Source organism: Trichosurus vulpecula, chromosome 7 (genome assembly GCF_011100635.1).
Source record: "Trichosurus vulpecula isolate mTriVul1 chromosome 7, mTriVul1.pri, whole genome shotgun sequence".
Lineage (NCBI taxonomy): Eukaryota > Metazoa > Chordata > Mammalia > Diprotodontia > Phalangeridae > Trichosurus > Trichosurus vulpecula.
In genome coordinates this window covers 87,397,154-87,410,017 of record NC_050579.1, presented here as the reverse complement: position 1 = coordinate 87,410,017, position 12,864 = coordinate 87,397,154, and the positions used below count along the sequence as shown (strand labels likewise).

Sequence of the window (12,864 nt, the reverse complement as noted above, 5' to 3'; positions counted from 1 at the left end):
TTTATTGTTGTTCAGTTGTTTCAGTTGTGTCCAACTCTCCATGACCCCATTTGGGTCTTTTCTTGGCAAAGATACTAGTGGTTTGCCATTACCTTCTCCAGCTTATTTTACAGATGAAGAGAATGAGGTAAACAGGGTTAAATGACTTGCCCAGGATCACATTGCCAGTAAGTGCCTGAGGCCAGACTTGAATTTGAGAAGATGAATCTTTCTGACCCTGGCACTCTATCCACTGCATCAACTAGCTGCCTTGTAACTAGCCATACATCATTATTATTGTATTTGTTATCATTGTGTATCATTTAAAGAAAACTTTATAATAAGCATTTTAAAGCATTCTTCCTGCCTGTTATTGCTTCATTTCATAAAGTGTTTTGAGGTTTAACAGTCTGATACTCTCTATAACATTGTAGGAATAACAATTTTAGTTAGAATATGTAGTGTTTTAATTTTTTCAGGTACTTTGTATACATTATACTTTTTGATTCTTATAATATCCCTGTGAAGTACTACAGATACTATTATGCCCAATTTGTAGATGAGGGAAAGCTTAGAGAGATTAAGTGAGAACAGCATTAACAATACTATTGATAAAGATAATAAAATTCAGTAATGAAGTGCATATTACATATATAAAGAATTGATCTTGGCGGTTGTCAAAGGATGCTTGTAGATTCCGTAATATGGCAAAACCTACTCTTCTTTTTTAAATTTTTCTAATTTCTCTTAGCTCAAGCAATTGTTACATTTATGTAATTATTATATTGTGGGAGTCTATCATATAGTAATTCCATATGTTAAATGTGTAAAAGTATACTTCATATGTTTTTATGACAGGCAGCCTGGTGCAGAACATAACACAGTGATCATAGAGTCAGAAAGATAGGAATTCAGGTCATCCCTTTAACATATGTTGGCTAAACAAATTTATGAAAGTCACTTAATCTCCTTGAGCTCTAGGCTGAGGAGGTTTTTATTTTTGAATCTGTTTCTGTGTAGGAGGGTGGAGAAAATGGGTTATAGGAATCATATTTTAAGTTCTTACTTTTACTATAATTAAGATAATTAAAAAATCTGCTGCAACAAATTTCTCCTGAAAGAAAAACAACAGATTTATGAACAATAATGAGTTGCTAATGTCACAAAAATATTTTCAGGAAGCAATTAGCACACTGGAAGAAAATGATGATAATGAATGTTGTCTTGCACCTTTCACTTGCTTAGATATAGAAACATGAATGTCTCATTATAACGTGATCAATTCTTTCAGGGCAGGAATGATCAGATCACACAGAAAGGAATAACTAGATTTCTCTTGGAAGACTGTACATTTTGTTCATCTTCAATGTCTTGTGTCAATGAAGAGACTTTTAAATCCTAACGTCACAAAGGCAATATGTGCTAATAGGAAGTCAATTCTTTCCAGTTTATTACGAAGGTACCATCATCACTTAGTTTTTATTTTCATGAATGTCCAGTTGTAGATGCCAACATGATGGTTGAATTAATATAATCAGAGTTGACAGTGTTTGGGAATAAACTCCCAAACTGCCAGACTATGGAAGCTTAATTAAAAAACAGAAGGCATGGCTGAGTAGTTTTTGGAATCTGAAAATTATTCAGTGCAAGACACATGAGACAACAAACACGTTTTTTGAAACATTGCTCTGCTTTTCCTGCTTGCGTACAAGCTTCTCTGGATGGATGGGTTTCCATTTCATTTAGTCTGTTTGTACTCCATCTTTCTTTTCAGTTCACCCTATTACTTGCTGCCTCTTCAAAATTCCCCAAGCTGTCTTGCAGTTCATTGAAAAGTGCACCCAATGGAAAAAAATACAAGTGGATACATCATTGCTTTCAGCTACTTCAAATGACAGGCATTAATTTCTTCCCTGAGGTTTCTAGATTTAAGAGCCTGATTCTATTGAAGGGAACACTATTATGGATTTTCACAGGTCATGGAAATGTTATGGTCTGAGTATATACCTGGGTGTTCAGTAGTCCCTTTTATAACATTACAAGGAAGGAAAGAATTGCTAAAAGGCTGTACACGTTCATTAACAGTAAGAGAATGGAAACATAAAAGGAGCACTTTCTTCCCCCATAGAGATGAACTGGCTATACTGGAATTTTTATTATACCATGTATGTATCAAGGGAAATTATATAAGGAATAATCGACTAAAAGACAGAGAAACTTTCAGGAAAGATTGCAAGAATTAAAATGTGAATAGTCTTTAAATGATGACTACACAGTGAGTGACATAATTAGATTTGATAAAGATCTGTGGGAGAATGATTCTTTAGCATGACACTTAAGGTGAAACACAAGAGAAAAATATAAAATATATGAAAAATTAAAACTGAGTACAGTTAAGCCTTGATTATCCACTTGAGTAGATATAGATTATAGATTAACCTGATGAAATTTTAATCTTGAGTTGGCTTCCCTTTGCCACTCAGCATGATCTAGTCACCTCTCCTCCTAGTAACAGGTAAACATGCTCAGGGAATATAAAACAATTAAAGTATTCACTTAAACCAAATAAAAACAGAGTCCAAACTTATTAAAAGAAAATTACATTATGCATCCTAAAGTCAATTACAAATGATTTTTTGTGTATTACATGCTTTTTAAAAATTGCAATGCTGCTGCTACCTTTAACCTATTCCCTCCTTCCCAGTCAAGTCTAGATCTGGACTTTCCAAACACAAACATAAAAATAGCCTAATTTCTAAAAGCAGAGATATTCTTGTCCCTAGCATTGCAAAATCCATCTCCCTCACAGGTAAATTCTGTGATGTAATAGAATAATCCTATGAAGGGCCTTTGAGAGCCTCTAGAGGGAAAAAGAAGATATTATATAAGACAGGTAAGTCAACAATCAATTAATGATGCTGGAAAAGTAATCACAGTTTAGAAAAATTAAAATACTAGAGAGTCAACAATTCACCCAGAAGCTAAGTACTAGGGATACAAAGATGCTGCTGAAACAAACAATCTCTGCCTTCAACATTCTAATGGAGGAAACAACATATATGCACTGTATTAGATGCTGAATATGTAGAGTGAATACCTAGTGGTTTGGGGAACATATGTCTCGGCAGCTGGTGGGGGGTGGGTAGAAGACCAGGAAAGGCTTCATGAAGGATGTTGCACTTGAGTTTAGTCATGAGGGAAACCAGGGATTCCAAGAGGCAGAATTGAGGAGAGAGCACATTCATGGAGATGGGGCAGGGAATACAGTGTGTGGAACACAGAGTAGGCCACTGCCAGTTTGGGCTATTTTTTGAGATATATTCTGTAATTTTTTTCTGGGGTAACAGATTCCCTTTTAATTTCCCCCCATCAGTATACTAATATAATACTAATATTCCGCTAGTATGCTAATATTTAATAGTCTACTATTAAAATAAGTTTGAACTGCAAGATCATATTAAAAGGTTTAGAGGGTGAGGGAGTAGTGCCTGGTAGCTAGGCAGATTACAGGGACAGGCCAATATTAGCATAAAAAAACAGCAACCAGAAAGGCTCAGCTATTGACTTTGAATATTTCAAATACAGGTTGAAGGCTAGAGGTCTGCTTCCAAAATGAAAACATATTCCATTTTAAGATTTAAACATTTTATGAGGATTAATAGTTCATGTCCCTCTATCTCAAGAATTGCCATTATATTCATTTGACAGATGGATAAACCAGAACAGAAGTCAAATCACTTACTAAAGGAAGCCCAGGGACTGAGTCAAGATGAAACCTCCAAATCTCATCCTCTTTCATCTTCTGTCACAATGACTAGATCTAGTGCTAATCTCATATAAGTTTTAGGACAGAATCTTACACAAAGTTAAATATCTTTCAGAGCAGTAAAGCATCCTATTATTAACTTCCCCCTATATGAAGTGGGTTTCCTTGTCTTTGGAAGCTTTGCTAAATCACAACTATTCAACAATGATCTCCATATGGAAAGCAGTCATTACTGTATAGGACTCTCAGGTGTAATAGTAAGGACAGGCTGGATTTTTTTCTGGGCTCTCCTATAAGACCCCCAATGAATTAGTTAACAATAAATGGACTCACATGAACCTAGGTTTCTTCTATGCAGCTTCTGTTGCTAAGCCAGAGCAGTGTTGCCTTGCTTAAAGCATCTTGCTTGGGAGCACAGTAAGACAAAGCTGCAATCATTCCACATCCCTGTCAAGTCTTACATTTAGTTCATTTCTCATCATTCATGGTAGTGGGAATCAGAGAATACAAGGAGTTGAAACTCACAGATAATCCTCTGACCTCACTGATAGGACTAGGGAAGTCTATGCTTCAATTTAGCTACACATTCTGAGTATCTGTTCATTCCATAACTTTATAATTTTTACAAAAAAATTTTGATCGATACATTTTGTTTTTATTTTGCCCAAAATTTCCCCCTGTATCCCTAGGTCCCTTCTTCCCTTCTAGAGAGTCATCCTATATCACAAAGAATATTTTTTATTCTGTAACTTTCCAAGGATTTGACAGGTACCTATATACACACTGTTTGATTTTCTTTTGCTTAATAAAAGCTTGTTGACTTGACTTTTTGGACTAGCCTGCAATCTTTAAATAAAGTGGTTGCTAACCGTGTTTTCATATGAGAATATAATTTGTTTTCAGACTGGATGAGTTTACAAACCGTTAGTCTTAAAAACAGTTTCAACCTTCTCCTAACTAAACTTTGCTGCAACATTGTTGAGAGGTAGCAAAATTGATTTGTTTCTATTACTTTTCCCCTGTGTGGAGGAGATAGAAACAGGAGGGAGAAAAATCCATGCAACCTGGACAATATCCAAAATGCATAACCAGCCCCTGGATAATTGATAATTGCTGTATCACTTACATCTATAGCTTTAAGTCTAGCTAAGAAGGAAAGACAACAAACAATGATGATAGTTTTCTATTAAACATAGTTTCTTCATGTGGTTTTCTGGCTCCTAGATGTCTGCCCCCTAGCTGTTTGGAAATATTGGAAAAATATGTCATTGGCAGTAACAGCTGATTGTTCCCCTTTGTGCTGCCCGCACTAACCTGTAGGGGTCCTGGATGTGAACTCAGGATCAAAATGAAATGTATCTTCAGGTCTGCCCACTGCTGGTTTAAAAGGTGGCTTGATTTCTTTTCTGTACAGCTTCTAGAAGGAGAGTAATATGAAAAAATTCAGACAACAGAAGGGAGGAAGTTTGCATTGGCTTTTTGAAAAACGAAAGTTGCTTCTCTTCTTAGGCCATCTTAACTTACAAAATAATAATCACTAAAGTGCTGGAAGTAAAATAGGTTCAATATGGAGAGTAAGGACTGACGACATACTGAGTTTTCTTATCTAAAAAATGAAGGGATTCACATTATTCACATGAATAATATATGCAAGATCATTTTGTAAACTACAGAATGCTTTAGAGGCATCAGCTCTTATTGTTAGTATGGTGACATTTCATGTGGGCTTTCCCTTCTTCTAACCTGTGATTTCATGTGCACTTGCCTTGGGTGCACACCTCTGGTTACTAGTTGGGTATATCTGTATCTTTGTCATCAACCAACCAACCTATCAATCAATCAGTGAGTATTAATTATGAGGCATTACAGTAGACACAGGGGATAGAAAAATGAAACTGTCTCTGCCCTTAAGGAGCTTAATGTTCCAACATGGAGATGACATGTATACTAATACTTCCATATGAAATAAAATCAGGATAACTACAGAGTAAATTTGTTGGGGAAAGAGGTAGAGCCCTAGCAGTCAGGAAGCTCAAGAAAGGCTTCATGTAAAGGGTGGCATGTGAGTTTTGGGAACGGCTTTCTTTTCTGGTTTTTAAGTTGGCTTTGAAAGCAATTCCAAAGGAAGAGTTCCTAAAATGGAACAATAGTAATATTTTGAAATAATTTTTTTAAACCTCCCACAGTGACCACTTAGGAGGAAATGACACTCATTTGGAGGTGAAAAGTTGCGTTAGGGTTTAAAAATTAGTCTTGTGACATTTAATAATATAGATAGAAATGGGACAGCTTTTTTCTATCCATGCCTCCTCCCACGGGACCCGGTTCATCCTGTGTTTTGTATATTGCTTGTGGGGTAGTAGAAATAACTGGCTAGACTTGACACCTTGAAAAGTTTCATGAGCTAAGGCTCATTGTTTTAACCTCAGATATTCTTGTTCATGCATGTGTTGTTACATTAAAATACAAGTAGCGATTCCATTTTGCTCTTATCCACCATTTTGTGAAGTTACGTTTCAACTTCTTGGAAGTCACCCCATTTGAGAAAGTCACAAGACTGCTCTGCCCCTCCCCCTTACCCCAGTGCCTCCTGATCCCTTCCACCGGTAAGAAACCACATGTCTCAATCTCTACAATCTTGTTTTTCTACTTACTTCAATTATATAATAACTGTAGAAACCAATGGTCAGGGTCCTTGTGTGGACCAAGAGCCTTGGACCTGATTTGCTCCTGCAACTGCATGCATTGTCTGAACGTAACTGCTTAGTGTCTTTATTCTGCCATAACAGTATGAATATGTATTAGACACCCATAGTATTCCAGGAGCAGGTATTTGGGACATGACAGAGATTATCCAGAGACTTGTCAATCCTGGTTACCACTATCCACTTTTGGCACAACATTTTTGGGTTCAAAATTATGCCATGGAAAAGCATCATTAAATGATAAATATGAAATGCTCATTAAAACTAGAGGTAGGGGTTCCAAAGAGAAAATACCTTTGGCAAGTGAACAGTTAGCTAAGAAGATGGTGTATGTGAGTGGAATTTATGTATCTGAACCACAGCTTAAAATATTGGAACAATGGGCCACTGGTCAGTGATGGAGTGCACATGACAAGAGCCAATTAAAAAAATACATTTCCATGGAGACTTATGGACCTGAGAGGACTTTAAATTGTAAAGGAGGGAGAGGGGGAAACCCAATAGCACAGATCTACTAGCACTATAAGGAGTAGAAGAATAATAGAGGCAAGGGCCCAAGAAAGCAGAAAAAAAAAACAAAAACAAGCCACGGCCTGATAGGTGTACATACAAATATACAACATACAAGTAATAAACAGGGTGAACTAGATATTCCAATACTAGGGACAATTTTGATCTTGAAGATTTGGTAGGATGAAATTCATGACTCGAAATGGCTCTGCAGAGTATACCTTATTCAAAAGATGTGGAAGAGTAATGCTGTCCACTGGCAGACTGAGCTATGTAGAAATTCAGGAACCCAAGTGTGGAAAACATAGTGGAAGATATTTGAATGTGGATCGATGAAGGGAAAGCCACAAATGACACTGACGTAGGGTAGAGGATATGATAAAGGGAAATACTATTCTGGTCCTAATTTTGACAAACAAGGAGAGCCTAGCTACTGAAATAGAAACCCTAGGATTAAGCGATTACTTCATCATAGAGTTTGTGTTAGAAGAGGAGAACGCTAGGCATATTGTGATGTCTGACTGACAGTTTGGGAGATTTCAAAGGGGAATAAAGGGTAGGTCCTGTGGACTAATATTTTACAAAGGAAGTCGGAATATGAAGATCTTTGAAGTTTGATATCCTATTTATAATGAACATAAATTCATTCATATCTATTTGTTTGCATATTGTCTCCCCCATTACGCCGTAAGTTCCTTGAGGTTAGGAACCATCTCTTGCCTCTTTTTGTATCCTTAGCACTTGGTACAGTGCCTGGCACAAGGTCTTGCTGCTGTTCAGTTGTTTTAGTTGTGTCTGGCTCTTCATAACCCCACTTGAAATTTTGGTGGCAAAGATACTAAAGTGGTTTGCCATTTCCTTCTCTAGCTCATTTTACAGATGAGGAAACTGAGACAAACAGGGTTAAGTGACTTGCTCAGGGTCACAGAGCTAGTTAGTGTCTGAGGCCAGATTTGAACTCATGAAGATAAATCTTCTCGATTCTAAGCCCAGTGCTCTGTCCAATGTACCACCTAGCTGCCCCAGCCTTGCACTTAGTAGGCACCTAATATATGTTTATTGATTGAGTGTTATAAGCAGAAATGATTGAGCAAAAGAAAGGTGGGCCTTAGAGAGACATGTTTGGCTAAATGAGATGAAGCCAAGATGGTGGAGGAGAGAAAGCACTATAGGTGAGCTCACCCAAAATTCCCCTACAAACAACTTTAAAATAAAGCATCAAATTGAATCCTTTAGTGGCAGAGCCAACAAAAGGTCAAAGCGAGACATCTCTCTAGCTCCCAAAAACTTATGAGGGGAATGTCGGAACCAGTTGTGGTGTATGATTGTGATGTTATGCTATTGTGTTATAAAAATGATGAGGCAGATCATTTCAGAAAAACCTCAGAAGACTTATATGAACGGAAGCAAAATGAAGTGATCAGAATCATGAGACTATTGTATACCGTAAGAGAAACATTTTAACAATGATCAACAATGAACAACAACTACTCTGATGAAGACAATGACCCAAGACAATTCCTAAAGACACATGATGAAAAATGCTAACCATTTCCAGAGAGAGAAAACTGATGAACTCTGACTGCAGATTTAAGCATATTTTTTCACTTTATTTTTCTTGATTTTCTTTTTTTTTAAAACATAGCTAGTGTGGAAATATGTGTTGCATGACTTCACACGTATGATTGGTATAATATTGCTTGCCTTCTCAATGCATTGGGGAGGAGGGAGAGGGAAGGAAAGAATTTGGAACCCAAAATATTAAAAAAAAGAATGTTAAAAATAAATAAAGAAGGAAAGAAGGAACTTTTGATCTAATTCAGATTTTTCAAAAAAAAATTACAGCAGATGGCTGTACAGGGACAAAAAAAGAAGGGCAGGAATTTGCAAAAGCAAATTAAGGCACCTAGAATAAAAACATTCTTATTGCCACTGGGTCCACTACATTTAAGAAAACAAGTCAGGAATCAAGGTTGCAAATGTATGACTAGGAGAAATAGTGATGATATACAGAACAATAGTTATTTATAGGAGGACCAAATACTGAATGTTGTTCTATTACTTTAGTGACCAGAAGGTGTTCCAGAATGCATAGATAATAGCTTTATATATTCATTTGGGAATATCAAAAGGGGAATAATTACTCAACTCATGTAAGATCTGGTCATTTCCTGCCATTAGTGAATTTCTAGAATTGAGTTACTCCTTAAACTCTTTCCAGAAATAGAAAAATACTTCTCTCTTTAGTGACGCACTTGTATAAACTTCCCTGATACATACACTTGTTGGAAGAAATCTAATAAGCAGAAGAGAGCTGTGGGCCTTCATTGAAATATTAGCCCCTAAAGGCAAGACTGATAACAAAACAATACTGTTGGACATAGAATGTTTGTGCCTGTTTTGATAACCTCTATAAATCACCTCTTGTGATATGGGAATTGAATACTAAATAAATATTTGTCTAAGTAAAACTCATATCCTCTTCTTTCTCCAAATGTTTGCTTCCTCATGCTACTATTCTACAGAGAGTGCTCATTTCTGCAGTTAGGACTTATTCTTTCTGATATGGAGGCATAAGTGTGTCTGGCAGGCAAAATCAAAGTCTCAGTACCTTTAATTCAGTGCCCTCTTATGCCAACTTCTCATTGTGTATATATACATACACACATGTAAATACACACATATAGACACATGGATATATTTCATCTGCATAAGAAGGATGCTCCTTCTGCCAATATAGATTGGCATCTGTTCTACAATTTGGAATCTAAGAGAGTTGTCTGGAGCCCTGGGAGCTTATGTACCTGCTCAAAGTCACATAAGTAATAAGTATCAGAAGCAGGCTTGAACCTAGGTCCTCCAAATTCTAAGGCTAGCTCTCTATCCATTAAACAATAACACTTCTCACATTATAAACTGCCATGCATACATACATACATATTCATACATGTTTACACACATACACTACTCCCAGAAACAAAAGACCATCTCTTTTCTTAAACACCGTTATATCAGTGTTATATGGCAGAAAAGCTTGGAGCACAAGAATCTCTGCCTAATTAAACATGAGTACTAGTATACTTTATTAACTAGGAATTATGATGAAGAACCAAAATAAGGGATGTTATTACATATCTATCATAAAAAAATAAGATAGGTTGGTCATATGGCAAGAGTAGCCTGTGGATCTCCTGTGTGCTATAATGATATCCTCAAATTGTTAGGAATAAACAAGTAGCATGTTGCACCTCCCCCAACCCCTTGCTTAGCTTAAGGGAGCATATAGATAGGAGCTGCACAAGATGGTCAAATGTAGATGGCTTGCAACCTGCATTGTTGGAAAGAACATCCAACTCAATGTATGGTACCAGTTGACTATATATACTCACTCTTATTTCCTGTAACATCAATGTCCTTTGAAGTTAAGGGAGAGAGAAAAGCAAATAATAATTCCATGACTACTGAATTTGAAGATTATACAAAATTGAGAGAGAAATATAATACAGTGGAGATAGAAACAGGATCTTAAAAGATATTTACAAGATAAATTAAGAAGTGAAATCTAAAAAGATGAAATTCATGAGGGAGAACTGAAATCCTATAATCAGGCTAAAAAAGAATTAACTTCCTATGTAATAGATGGGAGAAATAACTAGACAGCCATTTTTATGAAAAGGATTTGGGTATTTTAAGTGATCTGCAACTCAATACAACTCAACAGTGTGACATGGCCGACAATAAAAGCTTACATAATCTTGGGTTACATTAATAGATTGTGTCTATAGTGAGAGAAGTGATAGTCCCTTTAGGTAAGATCATACTGATGGCATGGCACTCAATTGTGGGAGCTACATTTTAGGATATGCTCCAATATATCAACGTTCTTCCTGTTTGCTAACACTGGACACCATGCCATTTGAGGTTTGGCTGAAGGAAGTAGCAATGTTTAGCTTGGAGAAGAGAAGACTTATGGGGATATGACAATTGCCCTCAAGTAGTTGAATGGTTGCCATATTGAAGCAGAATTAGACTTATTCTATTGGGCCTTCCAACCCAAACCCAGTCTCAGACACTTATTAGCTTTGTGACCCTGGGCAAGTCACTTAACTCTGTCTCAGTTTCCTCATCTTTAAAATGAGCCGGAGAAGGAAATGGCAAGCCGCTCCAGTATCTTTGCCAAGAAAACCCCAAATGGGGTCACAAAGAGTCAGATATGACTGAAAATGACTCAATAATAACAACAGAAGTTGAATGGATGCCATACTGAAGCAGAATTAGACTAATTCTATTGGTCTTTCACCTTTGATCTATTTTGTATATACCTATGTTTCTATGCAATGTTTCATTTAACTGAACTGTAAGCTCTTTGAGGGTAGATACTTTCATTTTTCTATTTGAGTGCCTAGCACGGTTCCTGGCACATAGTAGGTGTTGAATAAGTGCCTAGTGACTGATAAAAGAGGGCAGAACCAGGACTGATGGGAGGAAGCTGCCAAATTGGATTATAGTTTTGTGGAAGGAAACACTTCCAAATGATTAGAGCTGTCCCAAAGCAGGGTGGACTGTCTTAGAAGGCAGCAGATTTCTTATCACAAGAAGCTTTCAAGCAATAGTAGAGGAGATTCCTGTTTAGGTTTGGATTGGACTAGATTATCTCAAGTCCCTTATATTTTTGAGAGTCTATAACCCCTGCTATTACATGAGCAGATGGAGGGACGGATACTCAGAGGAAGAAACTGGGAACACAAGGTCATATTAAAAGATGAAGCTGAAGTAGGAGACTCCCACTTTCCACAGAAGTCTAACTTACACACGGAGAAACCAACCATCCCAAGGTACAACCCTAAGGTCCTAAGGTCCTAACCCTAAGTCTTTGTTTCTCCAAATTAGCCCCTTCCAAAGAAAATCACAATATTTAATCTTCAGTTTTACTGGACAGACAAGGCAGACCATTCTCAATGTGAAACATTACTTCTTGTCTTTGTATTACTAAGATTAAATGGCTTATCAAAATCATAGTAGAAGTCAACAAACATTTTTCTGAATTCTTAGTTCTACAATCCGAATTATTGCAAAAAAATAGTCTACTTAATGTTCCTTGCACATGATGTCCTATCTCCCCCATCTGTATGCCTTTGTATGCTAGCTTCCATGTCTATAATGTTTTCTTTCCTCATCTCTGTCTCCTGGAATCTGAAGCTCCTTCCAAGACCCATCTGAGGGTGTATTTCCTAAACCAGGTCTTCCCTGATCTCTCCCAACTGTTTGTGCTATCTCCATCCCACCCCTGCTCTAGAATCACTCTGTATATATTTTGCATTGATTTATTTATGGACATGTTCCCCCCACTCCCAATCCAGTAGACTTTAAGTGCCTTGAGGACGGGGTCTGTTTCATTTTTTTTCTTTCAGCACCTAGGACACAGCCTGGCACATTAAATAATAAATTCTTGCTAGCTGAGGTGAATATGAAGGACAAATTAAATTATTTTGCCCCAAAGTCTATAATATGAATTATTGTACTTCAAAATTAAGCTGACATGAAAATGTAGGTTGCATTCCATTTAGGATTTTTAACTTTGTAAGATGCACATTAGCAATTCTTGACCTGCATTTTCAGTCTATGACAGTGCAAGAATGATTCACACAAGAATGAAAATGGGATTTATTTGACAGAATGTCCTGGGCACTACTTTAAAATCACCTCATTTTAAAAAAAGGCTTCATGATACAGGTCTCATAACACTGATAGAATGAGATTCATGATAGAAGCAATATAATAGAAAACTCTGTGTAGCTATATTAATGATTTCTTTTATACCAAAAAATCACTCTCAAATGACAGAGGAAACAAAAAGCTACAGGTGGGGTGTAATGAATGTGCTAACTTAGATAGCGCCAGAGC

The 12,864-nt window shown here is 36.7% G+C and overlaps 1 protein-coding gene across 1 annotated transcript in view; it reads right to left on the bottom strand.

Moving 5' to 3' along the window:
• Positions 1 to 12,864, bottom strand: part of RPS6KA2 (ribosomal protein S6 kinase A2) — a 284,003-nt gene that overhangs the window by 47,196 nt on the left and 223,943 nt on the right. Inside the window, exon 12 of the mRNA XM_036767616.1 lies at positions 5,060 to 5,162. Coding sequence (XP_036623511.1) covers positions 5,060 to 5,162 — 103 coding nt within the window. The remainder of the gene's footprint in view (positions 1 to 5,059; positions 5,163 to 12,864) is intronic.